The sequence below is a fragment of the Elephas maximus genome, chromosome 15 (assembly GCF_024166365.1).
Source record: "Elephas maximus indicus isolate mEleMax1 chromosome 15, mEleMax1 primary haplotype, whole genome shotgun sequence".
Taxonomy (NCBI): Eukaryota; Metazoa; Chordata; class Mammalia; order Proboscidea; family Elephantidae; genus Elephas; species Elephas maximus.
Genome location: NC_064833.1, coordinates 68,476,239 through 68,491,623, shown reverse-complemented (window position 1 = coordinate 68,491,623; position 15,385 = coordinate 68,476,239). Strand labels below are relative to the sequence as shown.

General features: G+C 36.3%; 1 protein-coding gene across 12 annotated transcripts in view; it reads right to left on the bottom strand.

Annotated features, from left to right (window-relative positions):
• Positions 1 to 15,385, bottom strand: part of STAU2 (staufen double-stranded RNA binding protein 2) — a 364,940-nt gene that overhangs the window by 146,091 nt on the left and 203,464 nt on the right. For all 12 annotated transcript variants that reach the window (XM_049853679.1, XM_049853684.1, XM_049853677.1 and 9 more), the window contains one exon: positions 8,702 to 9,009. In XM_049853679.1, the coding sequence (XP_049709636.1) occupies positions 8,702 to 9,009 (308 nt within the window). The remainder of the gene's footprint in view (positions 1 to 8,701; positions 9,010 to 15,385) is intronic.

Sequence of the window (15,385 nt, the reverse complement as noted above, 5' to 3'; positions counted from 1 at the left end):
CCCAAATGTTCACCAAGAGTTAAACTGTTGAAAAATTTGTGGTATATATCCATATAATGGACTAGTTCTTAGCAATAAAAAGGAACCAACTACTGATACAGAAAACACGGGTGAATCCCAAAAACATTATACTAAGTCAAAGAGACCAGACACAAAACTGTTCACACTACATGATTCCATTTATATTTTACGCTTGAACTCTTGAAAAGGCAAAACTAATCTTTGGAGCCAAGGGAGGTAAGGAAAATTGGCTGCAAAGAAGCATAAGGGAACTTCCTGCAGAAATGGAACTAGTCTTGACTATGGTGGTACTGTATTTTTCAAAATTCACCAAACTGTACAATGGAAACAGATGCACTTTATTTTATATATATTATTACTTCAATAAAGTTGATTAAAACATTTAAAGTATGGTAATCTTCTTAGACACAAGAGTTGGAGACACTAAGTTATTGTTAATACTTCTCATAATTACTCAGTTAATTTCATAATTAGTTGCCAAGCAAGTCTTACCTTAGGGACTTTGTACTTCAGCACACTTACCATCACTTGAATTTATCCTATTTGTTTAGATGTGATTGTCTGTTCATCCTCCCCCCCACACAATCACATCCTCACCCACACCCACACACACACTCCCAATCTAACATTAGCTCCACGAGGGCAGGAACTGTGACGGTCCTATTCATGCTACATTCCCAGTGCCAAAAAGGGTACCTGACCCATTGTAAGTGCTCAAAAAAATGGACTGAATTAATGAACAAACCCAAACCCTCTGCCATCGAGTCAACTCTGACTCACAGTGACCCCATAAGGTTTCCAAAGCTATAAATCTCTATGGAAGCAGAATGCGACATCTTTCTCCCACAGAGCTGCTGGTGGTTTTGAACCACCAAACTTTCGGTTAGCAGTCGATCACTTTAACCACTGCAGCTTCAGGGCCCCTTATGAATGAAACAAATGAGTCCTTTATGTTAGTACTCATTGGGAATCTCTCCTAGGCCTTTGCCCACTTTCCCTGGTCAGCTTCATCTACTTCTATGGCTTCACATTATGGCTATATACTGATGACTCTCAGATCTGTGTATCCTATTAGTTCTTGCTGATCACCAGATCCATTTACAACTGGATATTGGACAACCTCATTTGGATGTTTCACAGGCAATTCAACATATTTAAAATGGAACTTATTAACGTCAAGTTTATTCACCTCATCCATACTTAAAATAAAACCTTCCCTAAATTACACCTGACATTCATATTAACTCTCTGCTTTACTTCACTCTCAAAATTCTTGAAAGAGTATTTAATCTTCAAATAGTCTCTATTTATTCTCCAACACTGTGAATCTAGCTTTTACCCTGGCCAGACTAACGAAAACATTCTAATAGAGGTCAGCACAAGAGATCATTTAGTTCTTTCAGTTGGACCTTAGACAATTATACCTTAGCTCCCCTCGGCCCCCACCATGCCACTAATTGTCATATTTTAATTCTTTGTTATTTCTCTCCTGGATTTAGACAATTATACCTTAGCTCCCCTCGGCCCCCACCATGCCACTAATTGTCATATTTTAATTCTTTGTTATTTCTCTCCTGGATTCTTATAAAACTGTTCAAAATGGTCTTTCTGTTAACAGTCTTTCTCTTTTTTTGAGGGGGGGGGATCTAATTTATCCTTGACACTGCCTCCAGAGTTATCTTTCTACAATCCAAAAGCAATCGTATCACCACTAACCTTTCAAAAGTAAGTCAGTAGCCCCCCTTTGCTTAATGGCTAAAATTCGAACTCCCAGCAAAACACACAGATCTTTTCAGCCTCCCTTCCAGACCTTCCATTTTGTACTCCAGTTGTTTTCTAAAACACCAGGCCCTTTTATGTCTTCAGTACTTTGCTTCTTCTGCCTGTAACTCCTTTTCTCCTTACCTGCCTTAAAACTCTATGTACATATTCTTTATGACCCATTCCCAATGTGTCCTCTGCTATAAATTCTTCAGTCAGGATTACTCATTCCCATTCATGATTCTTGACATCACTAAACCACACTTCAAGTATAACTCCAGGTTACACCTATATGACACTTATTATATGCGGTAGGCACTACATACATTATTTCATATAGCATGCTACAAACTGTTGGTTATTTTTATCAAACTGTTGTATAACATTTGAAGACTGACTCCTGGAAATAGGGGTCATGGTGATGGTTAATCTTCTTCTAGATATTGGTTTTATTTACCTGTCTGTCCCAACTTGCCCCTAACTCTTCCTTTGCCCAGTACTCAGCATGCTCCCTAGCATTTGTAGGTACATAGTATTTGGAAACCCTGGTGGCATAGTGGTTAAGTGCTATGGCTGCTAACCAAGAGGTCGGTAGTTCGAATCCACCAGGCGCTCCTTGGAAACTCTATCAGGCAGTTCTACTCTGTCCTATGGGGTCGTTAGGAGTTGAAATCGACTCAACAGCAGGGTTTGGTTTTTTTTTTAGTATTTGCCCAGATTAAACAAAAGTTCCATTTCCTGTTCTTCAGCTGAAATCAATTCCAGTGTTCAATGAGACAACACTGTACAGCCAGATTAACTTCATATTCATTCAGTTCTTTACATACATGCTGAAATAACTTAAGACTGTTCATAATGTACTAAGTCCCAAACCCCAACACACTGCATCGAGCTGATTCTGACCCACAGCAACCCTACTGGGCTGAGCAGAGCTGCCCCATAGGGCTTCCAAGGCTGTAAACCTTTACAGAAGCAGACTGTCACATCTTTCTCCCAAGGAGCAGCCGGTGGCTTCCAACTGCCGACCTCTTGGTTAGCAGCCGAGTACTTAACCTCTGCGCCACCAGGGCTCCCTATGTACTACCTTTCCCTTTCAGCTGTGAACCTTATTTTCTCAAATATTCCACTAGGACCTGTTCCTGAAATTTTCTTCTACTTAAAAATGACAATAGTGCCGATAAAAACATTTTTGAAGTTTTTCAAAAATCCATTTTCCCTGACAGTTAAATCTGCTTTTTGATATAATCATGTTAAGATGGTAGAAATTTACAGAACAGAAAATGTCAGGGTTTAAAATCAACTAATAATTCCATACAGGGAAATGAGAAAACACGTTCCTGATATGACGTTTTACTTGTGTAGTCCCTCAAGTGTGTATCTATGTAATAAAATTTTATGTTATGAAGTCCAGAGCCCCTTCCAGCTCAAAAGAGAAGGAATTCCTAAATGGTTCAGACTCAGTTGTGTACATAGTTGAGGGCAGAAATTAAAGGCAAATGTAGGAAATATATATTTTTACTAATGACATAAAATATAAAAAAATACATTTGACTTGTACTATTTTTACTAAACCAAACCAATATCCATAAGACCATGAATTACCACCACAAACTAGTCCTACTTACAGGTATCAGTGTCCAAGCATTACATAATAGTTGGTTAAAATAATAAAAATTTTTAGGCAAAAATGTTCTAGGCACTTTTGTTTGCTTCCTGGAACAGTGTGTGTAATGCCTACTTCAATGACTGACACACGATGATACAGTTGATCAACGTCAGGTCCCTTCCTTTGCTTGCCACGCATCTCCTAGGTAAACCACGCCTCTGGTATGCTACAGTGGTTTTTTATTCAGCGTGCAGAAACTCTTTACATGCAGTATTCCATGTACTGTCTTCATTCTCAAAAGTGTCTTGAATGAGAAGAGAACAATGCATATGAACTTTTAGCTATTGGCATTTGCGGAAAAAGTCTCTTTAGACAGATTTGTCTTTAGCTGCCAGCCTGATCTGAGGGTACCTGATGGGTACACTGCAATTAATCTTATGCCTTCAAGTAAAAATCACATCCCTGCCAAACTTTTTTGGCAAAAGGAAAACATAATCCACCTTTGGATGAAAAATGTGTTTTTTTCTTCAAAGACTCCATTTTCAAATAATTCTGAATATCAGAATTTTCATGTTGACTTGAAATCTCTTCTCATACAAACAAACAAAAAGAAGCTATAGATACTTCTGCTTGGGTAAGACACAGAATGACAATCATTTTGCAGTGCCAGGTGGTTCATTTTGGGCCCACAGAAAACATATGGTGGTGGGAACAGCTGTTTGTGTGTGTGTGTGTATATATATATATATATATATATTTTAATGTGTATGTATGACTTGGTGCATCTAGGCTCAAGATGACTGTCTTTGTCTTTTGAGTCCCTGTGGTTATACACTGCAGTGATTTAGGGTGGGGTTAGTTCTGAATAGTTTATGCAATAGTAACGGGCTGTTTTACTCAAAGCCTGCTTGATTCTTACCTGTATTACTTTTACTCATCATGGTATGTTTTTAAAGCATCAGGATTTCTTTCTTCAAACATGTAACATTTTTCTCTATAGAGTCTGGAATTTCAACAAAATGAGTTATCTATAATCCCACTACCTCTCCTGGAAATACAGTTAAGTGATATGCAGTTTGCATACTCCTGGGAGCTTAGCTGGGTATATGAAGGTCCAAGGATATCAGAGACAACACATCAGTTCGCATGAACTTGGGCTACCCATTTTAAGAAGAAATCTGGGTTTTAGGGCCACTATAAAAGGCTGAGCCTTTTGGAGAGCTCAAATAGCAATCAGTCCAAACTCTCCATATCTTTGGAAAGTAGTCAAGGTGAAATCCAGGACAGATTTTTAAGGAGTAACTGCAAATAAGAGCAAAATCTGCTGACCCCGTGTCAAACCCACAAATGTGTTTCCTTCATTTTACTCTAATTTCTCATTATTTTTTACTACCATTTTATAACAGCCCAGATGAAAATGTGGGCCCAGAAGTAACACAGTAAGTTATGTTTCAAGGACAAATAAATAAACATTTCTAAGTAGGAGTATATATGAATATACCTAATTTCTTACTCCATATTTTCTTATTAGAAACCTATAAATTTCTACTTACATTGGCCTTTTTAAAAATGGATACTTCATTCTTCAAAAAAATTGCTACAAACAGCCACTTTGATAATATACGGATTGCAAAATATGTAGTTTAAGCAACATACCAAAGAGTACAGAAAGGAGAAAGACTAATTCTCAGGGAAGCCAGCTCGCTCAAAAGAAAATCTCAATGCAATGTATACTAAGGTCATATTCTCAAAAATAAATACTTAAAATAAGCCTGTAACTATAAAAGAAGCCTGCTATAATCGTACTAAACTTCACAAAAGGAGACATACCAGTTGAAATGTATTAAATCTGAATTGTATTTGAGAAGAAAGCTTTTAAGTAAACATTTCAAAGGCTACTACTGACATTTTCATCTTGCTACAAATGACACCAACATTAAAACCTCACAGTAATGAAAACCCCTCTGTAAAACATTCCTTGATTTTGTAAAATAAACTAAATTATGCCTTATCTAAGATTACCAACTAAGTACTTCTTTATATCTTCTTCTGTAAGGAGTAAGAAAACTAGTTAATTATATTTTACTTGAAAGGTTTTACAACGGATGATGTTCACAGGAGGCGCACAGAAGAGAAAATTAAAATTAAATCTATCTAGAAAGAATACTAAAATAATTCACTTCCATTTCCAGTCTAATCACTTCTCTAATGACTCATTTAAACAAAAGAACTGCTTGTATTTAATTATACAAAATGATTTCTAATACAATTAGTATGCAAAAGCATACTAAAGATGTAAATGCTTAGAATAATGTAAATTACAACATAATAAAACAAAGTCTCCGTTTCTGCTGAAATGCACATTTCAAGAATGTCTTTTCCATAATAATAATTTCCTCAAAAAGCTGAATAATTTCGAAATATTTTGATATTATAACTAAAGAGTATCAAGTTACGTAACAAAAAACCCTGAAGCACTATGGTATAATTATAATTTAAAATGAATTTTTCTGAAATGTGTAGAAGTTATAGAAATGTACTAGCTGTGTCAAAGTCTGAGGTTCACAGAACTACTAACATAAAACTTTTTTTCCTAAAAAATAATAAAACAATCAATAAGCATGTTCAAGTTTTTAGGAAAGATAATTGAAATGTACTTATCAAACTCAAAGAAATACTCATTTATGACAGAGATCCAAAAGGCATGCTTCTAAAAGACAGTAAATACTTTGGGTGCGTCAAAGCGAGGATGAGAGTTACTGAGACTATGCAAGCGTTCAGTCACATCCTGCTCTATGAAGCCAGCTTTATTAATAATAATTTCAATTATTTTGCAGATTTAAACAAAAGGATGTAAGCCTCATACCTACATTCTGGTGAGAAAACAGGCTTTTTGCAATTTATAAATTTCATTTTAAAATATTGGATAATGAAAAAATTTGAAAGTTAAAACAATTTAGTTTTCAATGCACTCATATATTTTTACTTTGTAATACAATATAGCTGTCACATACAATGGCTCTGGTAGGCTTAAATCAAATTTCAACGGCAACAGAAGTCCAGTGAAAGCTTTACACAAGGTTCAATAAGCAATACTATCTGTTCAGAGTACAATAACAAAACAAAAAAAGTACTAACCTAGAAACACAGAAAAAGAATTTATTTTTAAATTCCAGAAATAAAAATAACAGAATACCATGTAATCTATAACAAGCTGGTCCTATAATTTCTAAACTATAGGCCCATTAAAACATTTATGAAATGGGAACAATCTACATGTTCTTCTATCAGGTAAATATATCTGAGAAAGTTATCTGTAAAGAAAAGGCTGTAAAACTCTTAGCCACAAAGAACCTTCCACAGTGAAAGCTCTGTGCCTGATGCGACACTAGCCATTTCCCACAGGGATTCTGTTCACTGCTCAGCTGCAGGTAGCACTCCATCAGCAACACCGTACTAAGCTCATTTAACCAAAGAAGCACGGTAATGTTTTAAAACCATCTGTTTATATTCGTTAGTATGTAAAATCACAGTACACAAATTTGGAAATGTTTAATTTGCCCATAAATAAGAGTATATTATCTCAGCATAAGCTTAAAAAAAAAGGTCTAAGCAGTCAGCTCAATAACAGTGGGAGCAGACTCTACATTTTGGCTGAAGTCAAGATATTTTAAAATTAAAACTGTTGTCACTGCCAAGAACTAACAAATAAAACAAAGTAAGTAGTTCTTCTGGCAGCAGCAAAATTTTTACATCTACCATAATAACATCTCCAAGCAAGAATTAATTCGGAGCTTGAATGCAATTTGTGCTTTGTTTCTATAAAAATGCAGTGTTACTCTCAGACATTTCTAAATGACTAGATGCATAAATAAGCGGTGAATTTCTTTTCATCACAAGTTTATTTCTAGTTCATCTTAAGCAGATTATAGATAGAACTAAAAATTATTTAGCTTTTTTTCTAGTACTTCAACTGGATGAATCAAGGTTTCTTTTTTAAACGGTGATTTATTGTAATTCCTAAGGTAAACAACAAAAACAAATTCTAAAATTGTTTAACTTTGAGTGTTTAAAATTTCAGATGACAGACCCAATAATCATTAACAGCTTCTTTAATTTCATGTTAACAGTCCAATTAAGAACGCTACCGACTACCTGGCAATAGAGTTGAAAGAACTGGAAGGTTTCTGTGAAGGGAATAGAAAAACATGCAAAATACCCCCCAGAACACATGATCTTTCTCATTTTATAATCTAAACTTGTAACATTTTATAAATACATGATCATTCTACACAATACAGATCTTCTAGCACATTACTAAAGGAAATTACAGTTTTTGGTCTTAAGGAATAAGACTAAGATGGAAAAGCGGATGAAAACAGTGAAATCCGAGGGAGCAATACACCGCACACAGCACGCTGCTGTTCACTCCGTCAGCCTAGCGCAATCACAGTTCAGTACATGATTTTCAAGGCAACTAAGAAATCTGGACACAGGTATTTCCCCTTCCTAGAGTTAACAATTCTTTGAAAAGCTCTGATCTATCCATAAAGGACTGTTTTTCTTTTTCTGAAAAGGGAACAAAGAATAAATATAAAAAAAAGTTCCCACCTCCAAATTCATACATAACAAGTTAAATGGTAGTTTCAGGGTGTGCAGTGAAGTAGAATTGTTGGTACCATCTGAGGCAGGTTCTACCCTAAATGGCCCAAAACATGATCCAATAAAACAAACCTATGTTTTCATGTCTCAAACAACTAGAAAGCATTCCATGAATGTTCTGATGCCGTGTTTAGTTAACTTCTCAGGTAACAGGCCTCAAGGGTGGTATACCTTAACACTGTACCTGAATCTTTACTGACCATGGAATGCCAAATTCAAAACAGCTATGGAAGTAGAATCATCATTAGAAAAACTAAACCTTAATGTAAAACGAGGGAGAACTGAGTGCTAAATACTAATACCAAATATCTGAAGGCAGAATGTTTGTGGAAGACGGTGATGTACCCAATGAAAATCAACCAGCACAAAACAGAGAATGAAAAATGTCTGAGGAGACAGAGAGAGAAAGAAAGAAGGGAAATAGTGTCGAGTCAGAGCTAGACAGCAAAGAATTACTGGATAGATTGAAAATAAGGAAAAATGTGGCATGTGCATGGCTCTCTCTTTCTGTCCTCTGTGTTCCTAATAATTTACAATTCAAGTGGCATGTAGGACAAAACAGAAGGCAAGAATGAGCCTTCTGATGGATAGAAATGAAAGATTTGGGGCTAAGGGGTTGTTTCGTTTTTTGTTTTTGCTTTTGATTCATACCTGAAAGCCTTGAATCCTTGCTAAATATTCCAGTTGTTTTGAAGGTTGTACTGGAGAACAAGGGGGAGTAGGAGAACTTCCTTTTAAACCTATAGCTTCAGCTGTAGGAGACGTTCCATTCATAAGGAGTTCCCTTGCAATTGTAGCGGAACTATTCGATGTGGGAGATATACTGAAGAAAGAGCTTGAAGGTTGGTTCATATCTTTGGGTGACAAATAGCCCAGAGTAGTGCCAGAGATTACTTTGTGGCGGCTGGCTTCCATCTCTTGATAAACATCAGGAGACAAATGAAGAATTCCTTTTGGAGCTATAAATAAAATGAAGGAAGATTGTTAGTACACTTAAAATAATTGACATAGAAACATGTTGTAGCATCATTAACTCAACGATTTCACTTGGTATGGTAATAAAGCACTGAGAAACACTGTCAATCAAATGTCCTCTTCACAGCTGCAGAGGCAATTGCAACTGGAGAATAACGCATGCTTCAATATTCCTAAAATCTGAAGTTTAAATAAATCTACAAAAGGATTTCAGTGGACTGTGCGTGTGGTAGGGAAGCTATGGAGGGAGAAGAGAAACTGATATGTGGAAGTGCCATGGGGGAGAAGATAGAGAATATGCAGAGTGTTCACTTTGCAATGTAATATTTTATGTTCTGATAAAGAGACATGAAACCCCCAACTGGGGCAGAGTAGGTAAAACGAAAGCTGTATCAATCCAAGTGTCTTCTGCAGTACAAACCCACACATCCAATGGCCTATTGATTCTCTCTTCTCCATACGGATGTCCCACAGACATCTCTAACTTATGAACATGTCAAAAAGTGACAGAGCATCTTCTTCCCCAAACTAGCACTATCTCCTATTTTGCTTATCTCATTATGGTACCATCATCTATCTGCTCAGTTGCCTAACCTAGAAATCTGGCAACCATCTTTCAACCACCCACAACCAAGTAGTCACCATGCCCCACCAAACATCTCTAGAATTTGGCCCTCCATCATTAAGTTCATCAGTTCATGTCAGGCCATGGGCAAGTTCTAACACCAAGAGAAGTGAGCCTGTGTGGGCTGTGCCATCAGCTGGTGGGCTTTTAAGCATATGAAAGGGGCACTTCCCTTTGACTACCATCTGTCTCAGAGATGTTTCAAACCACATTTCCCACTGCTTTCTCTAATGTCTTTTGATTCAATATTAACAATTCCAAAAGCGTGATGTCTTTTGAAATTACTGAAAAGTTACCACTTTTGGAGACTGTGCTCTGAGAGATGTAACTTAATCCTCTTTCTTCCACCCCTCCCTCCTCCAACATTAGCCTGATTCAAGCTCTCAATGTTTCTCACCTGGGCTCCTATAACAAATGCTAAAAGGAGTCACTGCTTCTGGTCTCCCCAGCGTCTATTTCCCAAAATGTGTTCCGTAACACTCTCCAGGTAAAACGGTTTTGTGATTGTTTTGGAAACAGACAGTGGTGATGGTTGCACAACATGGTGAATGTAATTAATCTTGCTGAATTACACATTTAGCAATGGTTAAAATCGCAAAAAAAAAAAAAAAAAAAAAAAATTGTCACATATATTCTACTACAATAAAATTGAAAAAGTAAAATTTTAGAAAAGGGTAGCATGATAAATAAATTTGGGAGAAAAAGGCAAATTATACACAGCTCTTTGGTGGGAGTAAAAATGCACACTACCAGAGTAAAAACTCTGAGAATCCAGCAGAATATAAGTGTCTTCACCTTGGTTTAACCCAGGGTTTCCTAAATTTATTTTATATCCAAGCATTTTTTACATAACATTAACAGCATCTAACACTTTGGGATATGCTAGAGACTAGACAATTTTCTTATTTAAAGTCTTTCACTGGATCCCCATCACTTTCACTATAGAATCCAAACTCCATAAGATGGCCTACAAACCCCTTAATGGTCTGGGTCCCAGTTACCTCTTTATCCTCATCTACTAATTCCTGATGAGGACCCCACACTCCAGTCATGCGCTCATTTGCACTTCTTCCAATACTTCACACTGCTTGATCCCATCACACCATTGTTTGTATTACTCAAACACACACACACACAAATTGAACTGTTACTGCTATGTCCTAGACAATGTGCTAACCAATACTGTCCTGCCCCTAAATCAGGCTCAATCTATTATAAGAGGAAAATGAAAACAGATCATATAATGTGATGGGTGCCTTACTAGAAATGGGTCTAGAGTACAGTGGGGAAGGAGATGCATTAGGAGCTCAGGAAAGATTTCTTGGAGGAGATGATATCGACAGTAAATTTTAAGGGATAAGGAGAAGTTAACCAAGGGAGAAGAGCATTCAAGGCAGGTGGACAGCTGAGTGAACGCACAGACAAGCAATGTGTGTGTCGCAGGAACCCTCAAGCTGGTCTTCAGCACTAGAACATAAAGGGGAAGTTGGGGAACTGCAAAAGGCAAAGCTGGAGGAAGGCAAGGGCCAGGTTCCAATGGGACTTTATCCTGATGGCATTAAAGCATTATTTTGTTTTCTTTTATTTTAGTGAAAGTATACAGCCAAAGATCCACCTTTCAGCAATTTCTACGTGTACAATTCAATGACACTGATTACATTCTTCAAGTTGTGCTACCATTCTCGCTATCCTTTTCCAAATTATTCCACCACCGTTATTTCAAACTCACCAGCCCCTAAGCGTCCAATTCAACCTTTCGAGTTGCCATTGACAATCTGATCTCACATAGATAGATAATTCTTTTATTTTTCCAGTAATCTAACTAGCTTAAAATAATTTTTGAATTCTCTTTATGCTTTTGTGTAGTTTTCAAGCTCTGTACATGTGAGTTTTATAATCAGGAAGGAATTTCAATAATTTTTTAATAAGAAAACGGTGAAAAAAATACTGATGGAATCTCACCAACCAGAGCAAACTACTTTTAACATTTTGCTTTTAAAGGTAGGCTTTTACTCTTTTTCTCCGCTATGTGCTTTTTCTGTTGTTATTAATTTGAAAAAGAAAAAAGTTATAACACAATATATTTCTATTACTAATTTTAAAAGCATAATATTTCATTATAAGAACTTGTTTCTTTAAACATTTCATATTGTCTGACATCTAATTTCTTTGTAATTTACTGAAATTATAAACAACATAGTGCTGAACATTCTTGTAATTAAATTCCTGTTCACATAAAAAATGATTTCCTTAAATTAGAAGCAGAATTGCTAGTTCAAAGATATGCATTCTAGGTATTTTGACACTAACACTACCCTCCAAAAAATGTTGCACTGATTTCTCACCCACAGAAATATATGAAAGTGCATTTCTTCCTACTTCAAAATTGGATATTATTATTTTAAAATCTTTGCCACTTATCTACAGAAACAGTGACAGGTCAGTGATTGCCTGGGGATGAAGGCAGAGGGAGTGACAGATTGCAAAAGAGCACGAGGAATCTTTTGGGGTATGCAACGTTCAGTTCACGGGTATATAAATATGTCAAAACTAATCAAATTGTACACATTATGTGTAGTTTATTATATGTCAACTATAACTCCATAAAACTGTAAAAATCTTTTGTCAATTTGATATGTGAAAATGTCTTATGATTGATTTTTGTTTTTTTACTAGCTGCATAAATACCATAGCTATTTCTTATTTAAATAATAACAAGTGTTACGGCTAAATTCTATGCTGAAAAAATCAAGAAACTAACAGCATTACTTCAACAGTGTTATTATACAGCAGTAGTGGGCTTGCCCATAGCAATATTATAAAGCAAGAAAAATGCTCTCAGCGCTCAAGAGAGGCATTTCATCACAGTAGAAGAACTCATGCAGAGTTCAGGATCCCTTATTCCCAGCAAAGCCTGAACTGATTTTTCTTCATAACTAAATAAGTTCCTTTCTACAGACTTCCACTAACAGTCACTCAAAGAGTATAAAGACACATGTGGATCTATGGGGCCAGCTACTGAATGATTTTCAACTTCAGTGAAAATTGAATGGGTCTTTATTAATTTAGGTTCTTCCCGATGTGAATTTAAGTTGTTTTTCAATAGGGTAAAGACCTGAAAGCACAATCGAAGAGTGATTTAGGGTATGTTTGTTTATATGGCCAGTTAGGTCTCCCGAAAATCTAAACCAATTGATACTTGTTAGCAATGTGTGTTTAACCTGTTCCTACACATCTCCCAAAATAGGTTTTAGTTATTTTCAATAATCATTCAGGTAACTCCAGGTTTTACTGGGAGAGTTGCAGAATAAGTTTTGAACTGGAGAGCTCTTACAAGATTTTATCATATGTACGGACAAGGAAACTCAGCAAAACCTTGCCTTTCAATGTTCACTAATGTCATGATTCTTCCAGGGAGGCTGAAGAACACATTTATGAGCAGCAAGTAGTGTTAGGGGTTTCAGAACAACAGGACAAGCCAATGTAGCAAGAAAGAAATCCCACTGCACTGATCCAAATGGTTAGTGTAGTCTATAAGGAAAGATTTCTCTGGAAGTCCATGAAAGACTGCATAGATGTTTCTTTAAACAGGGAATATGTCACTTTTTATACTAGAGCTTTGAAAAAAAAAAAAAGAATTACATTATGCTCCCAGCTTGAATTCTCGCTGTAACTATGTTGGACTAACTTTTGTTTATAAATACTCAATTCCCAATAATATTCAGGTCCACTTCTGTCACACTGAATTTTTCATAACAAAAAATAATGCTATTTCCCTAAAAATAAATCCAAAAAAAACTGCTAAAAATAAAGAATTCTTATACTGAAAACACAGACTGTTGGTTCAAAACAGGAAATTTGAAAACGTATGACCAGCAACAGCATGATTTATCAGTCTTATGGTGATTTTTAAAGATCATTTATATGAAAACTGGTAAAACCAAATAAGGTCTGCAGTCTAGTTAACTGTACTGCACCCATATTAATTTCCTGGTTTTGATAACACACTTAACACACTGTAGTTACTTAAGATGTCACCATGAGTAATGGGTTCCCTCCTCTCTACCATTTTAACAACTTCTTGTGATTCTATAATTAGATTTTTTAAAGTTTTAAAAAATCAATTACAAGAAAACGCTGTTACCCTGGCTCTGAGCCTCTCCCTGAGTACAGAGGCCCTGGGACAGGGCAGTGCTGGAGACACCAAGGTGGCAGCCCTAGTCCCGGATGTCACACCATGGATAAGCCAGGCTGTGCTGGCAATGCTAGTTCCTTGAGTTCGACAGCTTTCATCACCACCTCAGCCTAGTGCATAGCCCCTGCCTCCCCAGGCTCAGGCTGCTTGACCTTTAGCTACCTGAGAGCAAGAGACCCTGATGGTAGTGTAGGCCTCATGGCTGGGACTCTTTCCCAGGGAAGCCTGAAGCCATTTATCAGGAGAGAGTGTACATAACCCCAGATGGAGCCCACCAGACCACCACAGTCACTCTTGGAGTTAGAGCAAATGGAATCTACCTTCTGCATGATCTTTAACTACACTAGGCTGATTCGATCTATAGAAATTTCCTCTTCCTGCTGTCCTGTTGTTGGTATCTAATAGGACGGGGGGCATTTGTGTGGGACACCACCTCTCCTTTTCCAGATAGCACATTATCAACCTGGCTTTCTAGCTGAGGACCTGAAGCCCCAGTTCTGCCTACTTTTTAAGTCAAATAAACACTATTCAAATGGAGAAAAAAATCTAATAGGGCAAAATTTAAAAGAAATTCTTCTGAATATTAAAATTAGAAACAAATGGAAAGTGTTGGCTAAGAACAATAAAAAATTTAAAAAGATGGTAAAAAAAGCTGTTAGAAGTTTCTTTTTAAGATCAGTTTCAGAAATCACATCAGAAGGTAAAGTTCTCTTAAAAAAAAATAAGGAAAATTTGGTCAGATCTTATACTAGAAAGGGGGCCAATACTGTTCTGGATTAAAAAGTAGCAGCTACATTTAAGTAAGAGTCATTACTGAACAAATGAACAAAATGATGTATTTTAATGTGCTCAAAAAGCAGACTTAAATCAGTGGTAAAAATTAACCTTGTTTTTGCTCTTAGAGTGAAGTGTTTTCTTGGATGAAAACACTGATATTGCTATTTTGTGCATTTCTTGGTCCTTTTTTTTTTTCTACATTTAACATAATGATGTATATAAACAGTTATTACTGTGGTGGCTACTCATGAAAGAAATTACTGACAAAGAACTTTTTGACAAGATATTTCAGTTTTTTGGTGAGTACAGTAATAGTCTAGTCCTAATCCATACAGACAAAACCCCAGGGTAGCAGAGCCTTGCTAGGAGGTCCGTCCGATACAGCCACCCATCCACCTCAAAAGACATCCCTTGATTTTCTCAGCAAGTCCAGAGTACAAAAGGGTAAATGGTAAGTTTTCTTTGAAAAATTACAAACAATGATAACAGAAAAAAAAAAAAAAAAGTTTATTGAATACTTACCTGTTTTTTAGAACAATCAGTAATGAAATGGAAAATGCTTTTGGAAAATTTGTTCTACTGTACAATGTTACTAGCTTATCAAAGAAAGGTACTGATCAGAGTTTTCAAACCCAGAGTTGAATTGTTATTTTTCATTAAAAGAGAGGGGGGAAAAGTATATAATGACAAATCATAAGAACCTGAATATGGTGAATAAATTCACCACTCATCTTAACAAGAAAGGTCTTGCTTAGTTGGCTTG